The 11317-nt window shown below is 48.5% G+C and overlaps 1 protein-coding gene across 1 annotated transcript; it reads right to left on the reverse strand.

Moving 5' to 3' along the window:
- Positions 1-673: 673 nt before the first annotated feature.
- CILP (cartilage intermediate layer protein, nucleotide pyrophosphohydrolase) lies at positions 674-9494 on the reverse strand. Its single transcript, XM_009077621.1, has 7 exons — positions 9437-9494; positions 7517-7570; positions 5921-6106; positions 4430-4744; positions 4225-4333; positions 3609-3766; positions 674-3012 (listed from the first exon to the last, which is right to left on the reverse strand). Exons 1-7 carry the CDS (start codon positions 9492-9494, stop codon positions 674-676), a joined length of 3219 nt encoding a protein of 1072 aa, XP_009075869.1.
- Between the last annotated feature and the right edge of the window lie 1823 nt (positions 9495-11317).

Raw genomic sequence — 11317 nt, forward strand, 5'->3', positions numbered from 1 at the left:
GTTGAAGCTACAAAATGACTCTTTTATTAACCTACCCTATCAGAGCATGGATTTTCTTATCAAATAATGCAAGAAGCAAGAGAAAACTCTAGCTTTATCCACGTGGAGCCTATAAATCCACATGGCTTCTCTGTGCTATTGAGCATGTGAGTTCTTAGAAACACAGCTGCCGGTAGTTTAGCTTGAATACAGTCATTCTAAAACAAGCTAGAAATAAATAAAATACTTACATTTCAAGTACGAAACCTTGCAGTTGAATTCAGTATGAGGAAATCAGTTTATTCCTTTTTCATGTTACCAACTACTGTACAGGTACTTGGGCTGGCAAAGTCTGCAGATGCAGAACAGAAGAATGTTTTATGTACATGACTTAATCGAATCATGTGTTTAGTCTTCCCTTTAGGCTATCATGTGAAGCTGTTTAATGTCAGGCAGAAAGAAGATTTTTATGGATGCATTTAATAAGACATGAACACACTACTACTGCTGGCCCCCAATTTTTGCCTTACATCTTTCCTTACTGATGGGGAAACAAACCAAAAAAAGGCACCTTAATTATGTCTCACAAATAGTGACACCTACCAGCTTTGAATTATGTTATTAGCAGGTCAATGTTACTTTAAAGTTATATTTACTTGAGTGTGAGCGACTTTACCGATGCTCCTATACAGCTCTAGTAGGTGGGACGTTGACCTCTCATGGGGATCCTGCCTTGGTTGTTCCGGCGACTTGCCGGTGGCCTCCGGTACACAGGGCTCTGCCCTGGCAGAACCAGTACGGACTGCTGGCCCGAGTTCCTCTGAGACTGGAAGATGCTTTGCTCCGTTGCACTCCTCTCCGTACAGGTGAAAGTCAACCCAACGCCAACATTACTCTTCATGGTTCTGGAGGTGCCATCAGATGTGCCGTCAAAACACCTGCCCAGGGCAATTTCCTTGGCGATCCTTGGGTCTTGGTCAGTGACGGTGTAGATGCCGTAGTTGTGTCCCAGGGGGTCGAGAGGTGCCAGCATTGTGTACTCGCTGGTGTCGTTGTTGGTGGCCATGGGGAGGTGGTTCACCAGGTACTCATGGAGCATGCTGTTGACGCTCACTCGGCGGCAGCTGCCTTGTGGGACCACTTTGACGAGCGTGCGGTCCACACGGTCTTGGTCGAAGAGCATCCCACTGCACTTGAATTCCACGCAGGCTGCTGACACGTCCGGCTGCTGGGAGTCACGGATGCTGCGGACGTCCCTGATCCCATAGAGTCTGCCAATGGTACGTGGGTGAGTCCCACCCATGTTACGAGATCTTACATTCACCTCTTGGGGTCCATTTATTTTTACTTTAATGTAGCAGGCTCTAAATTCCATGGGCTTGGGCCACCATGCCAGGTAGTCATCGGTCCAGCTCATGAGGTCATCTTCACTGAAGGGAACGGTGTTGAAGTCGTACCGGTCTCCCTCTATCCTGTAAAACCTGAAGTGAGCAGCACTGTGTGGAGCTTCTTCACATTCTCTTATGTTCTCATAGGCATAAATAGGGCCGTTGTTCTCTTCTGGGGAATTAGGGCTTGGCTTGGCCATGTTAATGCTGAATGCTGTTTTCTTAGTGTTGGGGTCCTCGTGGTCTGTCCTCCTGTAGTTGAGCTTGTTGAGGTATGGTTGTGGGACCCCAATGGCAGCAGGGTTGAGTTTGGGAGCAGAAGGCACAGCTTCAAGCTCTTCACCCCCCATGCTCGCCAAGATATAAGCTCCGTAGGCCTCGGGGTTTTGCTCGTCACAGAAGGCCGGCACACAGGCACCGTTGGGACCAGTGACCACGCTGTCAAAACGGCCCCATGTTCTGGGGTTGGAGGAAAACCCTGGTTCTGGCTCCGTGTTTATAATAGAAATCACAACCCCTTGGATCTGCTCACTTTGCAGAAATCTCTCACTTCTGTAGGCTCGGATTTTGACATAGCACCGTCTGCTCTCTGGGACATCCAAGTTAAAGAGACGCCTTTCCTTGATCTCCATGTTCCCAACCAGAAAAGTTCTCTCCTCCCTCTTGTGCCGTCTGCTTTTCTCAATGTTGAAGTCCCCTTCTTCCTCCCACAACCCTGTTTCCGGGTTCAGGGACCAAAGCTTCATCTCTTGCAGGTGCTCTGGCATCTTGACCTGAGCAGCATCCAAATGAACCTTCACCTCTTCTGCATTAAGGGACTCGGTGCCCTTTTCATCAGTGAAATCCAAGGAAAACATGCCGTATGTGCGGAGTGGGAATACGTCTCCTTCCTCATCTACAAAGTTCAGGTCACTTTGTGTCACAGGGGCTGTGGTGATGTTTCTTGGGTCCAGAAAAGTCACACTGGCTTTCACTTTGCCTCTGTAGGCCTCTCCATTTTTCTTATAAAATGCATTGGGAGGAATTTCTAATTCAGCAATTGGATCATCTTCTTCCATCTCCCCCAGAGAAATCACGTTGGTTTCGGTGGATTCCAGTGTAACGGGGGCTTTCTTTCTTAGTAGCTTGATATCATGAAACACAGCACCTCCGTTTTCCTTGAAGGGCAAAACTTTTGTAGTGTTCACAAACTTCTGCAGTCGATCCACGAAAGTTAGAACCAGTCTCTCCATGTCTGCTGGGACGTGGATGGAGAAGGTTCCCTTGTAGCCAGTCATACTCACTCTCTTGTTCCCCATGTAGATGTGGCCGAATCTCAGTGGCTCTCCATTATCTGCTGCTGTGGCTCTGCCTCGAACCATTATTTTGGTCTCTGTGCATTTTTTGCACCCACATTCCATGATGACTTTAGTGGGAAGTGTGTACCCGTCACAGGAGATGTCCCTGGTTTCCATCTTGGACACCCCACAGCAGTAGGAGACATTGTCCTTACACCGGAGTCCCTTATCCAGCTTCCCCACACAGGTCTTAGCTGGGCACTTGCCCACATTGTAGTAGAAGGAGTTAGTTGCTTTTTGGAAGCAGTCGTGAGGAAGTCGGATGAGGTGGCTTTGGGGCTGGGGGTCACAGGCTGCCTCTTGTCTACCTGTTGGGTAGGATTTCTTAATGAGCAGCAGGAAATAATTGTACAGTCATTGCTATATGGTCTGAAATCCTTAGTGCTAAACATTGCTCCTAATAACAGTGAGGTTTTGCAGGATTTTGGTGAGCTGAATTCATCTGGCCTCATTTCGTAGCTTAGCTTTAGCTCTAGGTCCCTGAATAAGAACTATTAAAAGAGCATCCCAGCTCCTGCTTACCTACCACAGCCATCCAACCCACCCTCACCTAGATGTTCTGCTGCTGCCTGTTTGGTTTTTTCTAACTATGGCCAGACTAAAACGTGTCCCAAGGTTTTTAAAAAACCCTAAACAAACAAATATTCCCATGTCAGGCAGCAAGTACAGTGAGAAACCTGCTGAAAGCAGCAGATTGAGCTTGGCAGGTCACCTGCAATCCAGAGCTCTGGTTCGTAGGGAGCATCTGGTTCATAACCAGCTCACGCAACCTTATCTGTGAACGGATGCATGAAATAAACCTCAAGTATTTTTCCTGCGACTTTTCTTTCCCACATGTATCACAGTTTCTGGTTCCTGCACACTGCCACCTCCCCAGCTGCTTGGAGGTAACATTTTCTCTTACCTATGACAGCCAGCTTGGCAACTTGGGACTTCGCCGACCCCCCGTCGCTGCTGGCCTTGCAGAAATACTCTCCTGACTGTTCTCTGTTCAGGTTCTTCAGAATCAGGTTGTTTTTATATTTATACAAGGAGGGATCCAGCAGTGAGCCATTGTGATACCTGCCAGGAACAGTTAAGGGGGGACAGAGGCTGACTGCTTGGCCAGAGCAGAGCAATGGCCTCATCCTACGTCCTGCCGTGTGGATTTTGCCAGACCTATTGCCTCAGTTTCCCTGGTATAAGTTTGGCCCGGTGGCATCACCTAAAAATCATTCCTCTTGCCCTGGCAGTACTGAGACGTGTCTGCTGTGCAGCTGGCAGGCAGCCAGAGCCACCAGTTGTGTCTGCTGAGGTTTCTAAACCTTTTTATTGTGTGTTTTTCCAGTCACTCCCTCGGCAGATGACATTGCTGTGCCAGCTCTGCACATCCCAAGGAAACCACCACTTGCAGCAATCACTTCTCAGCATATTTAGCTGTTTTATAGTTAAAACCCAGGCTTTATGGAGATGGTAAGAGGATAACACTGGAATCCATGGCACAGCTAAGACTTTTGGTGGATCAAACTCAAGTTCCTTACCAGAGGTAGCGGTCAGGGGCTGGGGTCCCGCGGGCATCGCAGCAGAGAGACACGCTCTGTCCCACTCTCCTGGCTTTGTCCTCAGGGCTCCTGAAAATGTAGGGTTTGCCTGCAGGAGAAGGAAAAGGACATCTCATTACTGTTTCACTCCTAAAATCATGATTTATTTCTGATTCCTCCTGCATTGCCCCCTCTTTGGGGCTACCTGATCGATGCAGCTGCACTTGGATCGCCAGGTTTCTCCGGTTGCTCTCAGGCACAGTGACAGTCGCTGTTGCATATTTGGCTTTCTTTATCTTAAGGGTGTTTTTGCCATCAGGACAAATCCCTGGGATCCTAAACATGCCTCTGTTATCGGCCATTGTCACCAGCTTGAGTTTCTCGGCTTGCAGGTAGACCCGGGCATCGGCAGCAGGTGACCCGTCCTCGAGAGACACCTTCCCGTGCAGGGTCGCATCCTCACACATGCAGGTGTCACAGTCAGCATTGACACGGCCCATGGGGCAGGTGATGTTGCAGTCTGCAGAAGAGACAGGCAGGTCAAAAAACATCCCCAGTTCCTCACAACGCTCACAGCACAGTCTCACGTCTGCTTTTAATTTAGATGCAATAAGGCAGATACTGCATAAGGAATAAATTGTATCCAAAACATATTTTCTCCTGATTATCCACAGCTGTGCATTAGAAACGCAGGGACGATGTCATTTTGAACCTGACAATTAGTAGAAAGCAGCCACGTGGATATAATTACAGCTAGGAACTGTTATTTACCTTCCCCAAAGGGCTGGATTTCGGGGAAATTTGAATCCAGATCAACATGTGAGCTCTTAGCTCAACCCTGGCAAAATTACAAATCCAAACGCCTTAAACTTTCTAGGTTTCTGTTACCAACTCATGCCCACAAGTCATGACTTTGGTCTATCCCAGAGCTGTCTCCCCTTATTCAATGACATCCTGGTTTGGGCAGGACGTGGGGTAATTGCCAAACGAGCATTACCCAATGGGTTTAATGATTAGTCTCCCAAACAATGATTCTGAAATGGATTCATTACCTACAGTGATTAATCCTAAATAATAATCTGTCTCTTCCCAAGGCTCAGGTAATTTATTTTACAATCACAGAGCATCCCTGTACAGCAGCTAACCTGATAACTTTTTTCAAAGCTGGAAATAAATGTAAGAAATCAGGGAAAACCCAAAATTACTTTCCTGCAGAAATCAGGGAAAACCCAAAACAGCTTTCATGCAGAAAACTTTGACTGTTTTCAGAATGATTTGGTTAAAGGAGGATTATAAGAATAATATAATTAACTACAAGCCCCTTCAGGAGGGACTGTGGCAATTTGATATTCCCAACTCTTTTCCTTCCTGGAGATTGCATGGAGGCAGCTGCCTGCAATCACTGACTCCACCTTGAAAGCTGCTGTTATAACAAGATTAATGAGATATTTTTTCTATATCCCCAAGATCTATGTGAGTCCCTGATGATTCCTCATGTCTGGATCCCCTTTTTATCTTGCTGTTGGCTATAAACTCCCCATGCTCTGCTCCTAGGGCTCTCCAGCCCTGCTTGGGAATCACAAAATTCTGGCAAAGGAGAGAAAGACGGTAAAATAACCGCGAGGGGAGTACAACGCCTACGCGGTGGTGAGATCAGGACATCCTCCCCTGCCCGTAAGTGAGGTTATAGGAGCACCTGAGCAAACATGTCCAATGCAGAGCCGCCCTTCCTCAGTTGCTTCATTACAGTGCACGCCCCAGAGGCGCTCAGCTAGGCAGGATCTGGTACGCTTCTGCACCCCGGTTTGGCCACACTTTGCTGAGCACTCGCTCCATTTCGACCATGGAGACAAAAACCTTTTTGAATCTTGCACCAGTGGACCTTGAATAACATCAGTGGTGTGTTACAGAGACGCACAGTACACGTACAGCTGCCCCCAAAACGGGCAGTTGTGTTTTAGCAGCTTCTATACAGCTTTTAACACCAACTTCTATATAGCTCAGACTGTACATTTGGAGATTATGCACCACACGGACTAAACAAACTCAAAGCATTTCAGGGAGGTGGGAAATGAAGCACAAGAAGGTGTCTGAAGGCTTCTGACTTAATTCCCTGCAGGCTACTGAATTCAGGATGATTAAGATAAACTCAAGGGGAGCAAAGTGCAGGCAGCTTATGCTTAGTGTTGAATAACTTTGGCTTAAGGGAAATCAAACACACATTGTCATTTAAATGCTGTCTGAGGGGCAACACTTGCCTGTGGTTAAATAAAAAAAAGAAAGGGTAAAATTGTTGGTATGATCATGTTGAATGTCTTTAGCCAAGCTTCAACATATGTTTTCTATAGGGGCAGTGTGTGTCCTATTGTGAGCATCACTTTTACTGTGTGCAAACCAGAAGCCTAAGATGCTACTGAGCAGGCTGAGCATGTCAGGGGCCAGCAGATTGGTAAAACACATTGAGAGTTTAATATGGGCTTAGATTTTTAGAGGAATTTCTTTAACCAGGCTACTAGATGTTATTAATTTAAGCTACTTTGAATGGATGAGATCCAGTCCAAGTCTGTGGTTTGGGTTTGTTTTTAAAGGACAATGTTCTAATAATGTTTACAAGGATGAGCTTGTGACTGAAGTTTCTAAAAATGAGGTTTCTTGGAGATAGGTGTTGTGTCATCTCCCACACCTACACTTCCATCCAATCTGTAATAAAGCAGGTTGGGTTATTTCCTAGAAAGGCAGACAGGCACACAGCTGGACTATTCTGAGAGTGATGGTCGAAACCAAACCCCTGGCTTACAACAGCAGGTGGGTGGAAAACACTATTTAAATGAGAGCAGCCATGGGAGCATCATGTCTGGTTTGGAGCGAGCACTTGGCTTAGATGGGTGAGTTTTAACCTGTTGGCATCTCCAGTTCAGCATCCCAAGCAGCACATCCATGGCCTTATTTAGCAATTTGAGGGATGCAGGAGGAGGTGGGCTTGGGCACGTGGTCCCATCCCATGGATAAATTCCTGCTTGTTCTTGCTCTGAACAAAAATTTAAAGAGCAACAGATTAAATTTAGGTCTCAGCAAGATCCTAAGCTTGTTTGGGATCAGCTGCTTTAATCTGCAGGGCTGGTGATGATGGGAAATGAGGAGAAGAGTCCTGTGGAGGAGAATGGCATTTCACAGCTCAGGGAAGCAGCAAAAGCAGAAATTAGAGGATGAGGGAGAAGATGAGGGGTTGAGCACTGGCAGGGACATGGGGAGGGACAGGACTACCCCATGGCACCAGCCAGCAGGAACGTACTGCGTCTGACGTAGGCGAAGGTCGGGTCTCCCCGGCGAGAGCTGCTCCTCGTACCTGTGGGCAGAGGAAGCACTGGGTGACTCGGGCAGTGTTTTGGCAGCTCCTTGCCCAAGCACCAGTCCCTCCCCCTGGCCCAACTGCACCAAGCCTGGCTGCTCAGCCTGACCTGGCCATCTCCTGCAGGAAAGAACTGAGTTTACAGCTCATTTCTGCCAAGGGAAGATACTTTACTTTCCAATTGCATTGGTGAAAACCTTGAGATTTTGCTTTACTTCTCCCTGCAAGCCCCAATCTCAGCATCACTGCCATGTGACATCCACTTTGAGGCCAAAACAATTTTCCTGGTGGTTTTCTTAAAAATACCACTTAGAAAGTGGAGGGGACCTCTGTGTGTCCATACTTTGATTCTTCCCAGCAGCTAAGAGAGCTTCTGGGAGCCAGACAAAAGGCTGGAAAGTCCCCGAATCCCTCAGCCATGGAATCAGCACATCCAGCTCTTTCATTGCCTGATGGAATTTAACTCTTGATCCCTGGACAGTAAAGATTGAGGGGTCACAGCATCTCCTGGGGGTTAATAAGCAGAGTGGGTTCAGAGTGGGTTCTGCTATTAATGCCCCACAGGCTTTAATTCTAAAGGAGTGGTGCCACTAACTGCCCCAGCGTGGGGACAGGCTGGGCATTGGAAAGGCAGGTTGGAGATGTGATTGCTCATCCCTGGGCTCTTCTCACCCTCCCAGCCTGCGCGTGCCTCCCGCAGGAGTCAAAGCTGTGGTCACACATTGACCTTCCCTTTTCCAGGAGAGGAGCCAACAGCATTTGTCAGCAATAGCCAAAGCCCTACAGGAGGTCATGGATGGTTAACATTTATTCCATTGCCTAAATCACAGGATCATAGAATGATTCTAACCCTAAATGTCCTCACCTGCTCCAATAATATTGGCTAGTTGTAAATTGTTGGGAAAATTGTCCCAGCAAAGGAAATCCACCTAAGATGGGAAATAACTTACTCTCCAAGCTGAGCATTACCATCGGGCTGAAGGTTTTCTGTCCTATCTGGACCCTGCTGAGGGATGGTTTCAGAATCCTTTGACCTAAGGGTCAATAAGTGAAAGAATAAATTAGATTAAAAATACATTAATTAGATTCAAGGGATTTGGCATACTTAGGCTCAGTACTACAGCTTTCCCTTTGGGCTGTGGCTGGATAGAGCTGCTGCTTAGATCTCCTGTAGGATGCAGTGCAGGAAATGCCAAGCAAAGGACATGATGAAGATGTCCAACAGCATCACTGTAGCACAGAAATTTTGCCGTTTCCCTGATCACCCAAGAAAAACTTTTTGGTACTTCCTGTGTCAGAGCAGCTCAGATCAATTAATCTTTTTATAGTCAGAGAGATAAAATATATCCTGCCTCTCCCTGCGTGGGGAGAAATGAACCCAAGGTGGGTGAGGTTGGTTGTTGCTATGGGACATAGACTGGTTTCTGCACTTGCTGGCTGCCTGCATGCCTGAGGGGAGCTGGTGGTCATGCCTGGTTCCTGGAGTGCTTGCTGAGACTAGTCCCATTTAAACTGGGAGCTAAGCCCCAACACCAGCTCTCCCCTGTGCTCAGCTCCCATTGGTGTGGACTGGACACCATGGGGTCTTAGGGATGGCAAACAGGAATGGTTCCAGCCTGGCCAGTGGGCTGGGGAGCTCATCCCTGGTCAACCACAGACTTTGCCTGTGCTCTGGGGGCTGGATGGGAGCCAGCTCTTGTCTGGAAGTTGTCTGGCTGGGCAAACGCTGTGCTGACCCAGCCCAGGACCCAGCACCGGCGTCAGGCCATGTCTGCTGGCTCAGCAGCTGCCAACAGACGTGCCTTCACACTGGTGTGGGCAGGGGACAGCACAGTGATGGGAATAGAAACATTCCACCTTCACCTATAACAGATATGGCTCCCAGGAGCAGAAGGAGGATCCAGCCTTTCACAGTGGCCATCGTTGTCTCCAGAGGTGACCAGGAGGTTCTTGGAGTTTCCGCAGCTGTCCCACGTCTTCCCCAGGCCTGCAGAGATATACCCAGCCATGTCAAGGCTCACCTGGGACCTGCTGCTTTCAGGGAGCTTCTCCCAGGCAAAAACACTCCAGAACACACCATGGGGCTGCTTGTCCACCCCACCCACCCCCAGCAGCCCCTCATTTACCCCTCAAGGGGGGAGCAGCAAGGGCTTCACATCTGTGCTCGTATCCCCTCTGCTTCTTGCCATCAAATCTGAGCCCAAATCTATTCTGCAGAGCACAGCTTTTTAATGACATCTCCTTAACATGCCTTGGAACTGCTTAAATACTTCTGCAGGGAACTCTCGCAGCCCACACAGCTCCATGGGCCCCCTGGCACCCTGCTCTGCTCCCTGCAGGAGTAGGAACAGCTTCATGCCTTCATCCCTCCATCATGAGCCTGCAAACTGTGTAATGCGAGGATAGCGTCTTATCCCAGTACATCCCAGAGTGTGGAGAGGGGGAAGGCTCCTGAGTGCCTCTGAAAGTGGAAAACCCCATGCACAAGCCAAGTCTTCACTGGAAATGTAAGAAGAAGCACAATATTTTCCTTCTCCTACAGGCAGAAGTGTGGAGCTGAGGCTTTGTGTCACTATTCCCCAGCTCAGCCACTTCAGACCTTGTTTTCAGTGAGCCCCTTTGCTCTACAGCATCAAGAATTTGGATACTTAATTTCTCAAGGTACCCATTGAGCTGGTGTTATCCTGAGTGACACCAGCTGGAATTCCAGGTGCTTTATTTTATGCACCCAAAATTAATGAACTTGGCAGGGTGTAGAAATGTTGCCTCAGCCTTTCAGTGCCTCAGTTTCCCCATAAAATGTGGCTGACAAAGAGCAGCCAGAGGCAAGAACACCCTGTTATTTGTAAGTGGTACTAACCATCCCCTCCGAGACCGGGAATGTGGGACTAGGAAATACTTTGATTATGGCTCAGCAAATCCCAGTCAAGCAAAAATAACAAGCAACACATGAGCAGTGTTTTGTGGGCTTACGGTGGGGTCGTGAACTCACAGCCAGACAATAACCATGAAAAATTAATCCTGTTTCCCACTCAGCAACTATTTTTGGAGCTGACTACGACTTGTTCAGTGCTGGGTTTCGAATGGGATATGTCCCTATGTCTGCAAGACAAGTGCTGGGAGGGGGGTGCTCCAGGCAGCCGGATCCTGGCAGGAGGGAGGGTTTGGAATCACCTGTGTCCCCACTATGGCAAGGAGCTGGGGAAGCCGACGCGGGACAGAGCCACGAGAGATGAAACTGTCCCGTGTGAGCAAAGCACCATCCCCCCACAAACCTCCCGCTCCGGCTGTCCCCGTAACCCTGCAGCAAACCCGTGAGCTGTGATGAGGAAGGGAAAAGCAGGACGCAGGGAACCGCATCCCCATCAAAGCCTCTGTGCTTTCATTTACCTATCAATTAACTTCCACCTGGCCCTCAATCGCAGCCGCTGTTAATTACACCGCCTTAATAACACAGTAGAATTATATAACCTCTAGCTGCCACGGAGGGGAAAAACTCAGCAGGCTTAGTAGTTTTTTTTTCTCTCACCTACAAAACTCATAAAAACCTTAGTTAAGGAGAGACGTCCTCTCGCCACGGAGCCACCAGCCGAGCTGAGATCCGGGGGCGAGGCGAGGACTTGTCAGCTGCGGGTTTAGTTAGGGATTTGCAGCCGGTTGGGAAGAAGAGAGAGAAAGTTGCAGCTTACCGAAACCTCCCTGCGCCGTGCCGAGCCAGGCTGAGCGCAGCCCTCCCTGCCGCCC

Source organism: Acanthisitta chloris, unplaced genomic scaffold, assembly GCF_000695815.1.
Source record: "Acanthisitta chloris isolate BGI_N310 unplaced genomic scaffold, ASM69581v1 scaffold25226, whole genome shotgun sequence".
In the NCBI taxonomy this organism is placed as follows: Eukaryota; Metazoa; Chordata; class Aves; order Passeriformes; family Acanthisittidae; genus Acanthisitta; species Acanthisitta chloris.

Excerpts from the sequence above, each read along its gene's own strand:
- CILP (XM_009077621.1), bottom strand. The coding sequence starts at position 9,494 with ATGGCCACTGTGAAAGGCTGGATCCTCCTTCTGCTCCTGGGAGCCATA. Across the intron at positions 4,745-5,920 it reads CATTGGACATGTTTGCTCAG|ACTGCAACATCACCTGCCCC; the intron begins GTGCTCCTATAA and ends TCTCTTCTGCAG. Across the intron at positions 3,767-4,224 it reads GCCCCTGACCGCTACCTCTG|GTATCACAATGGCTCACTGC; the intron begins GTAAGGAACTTG and ends TGTTCCTGGCAG.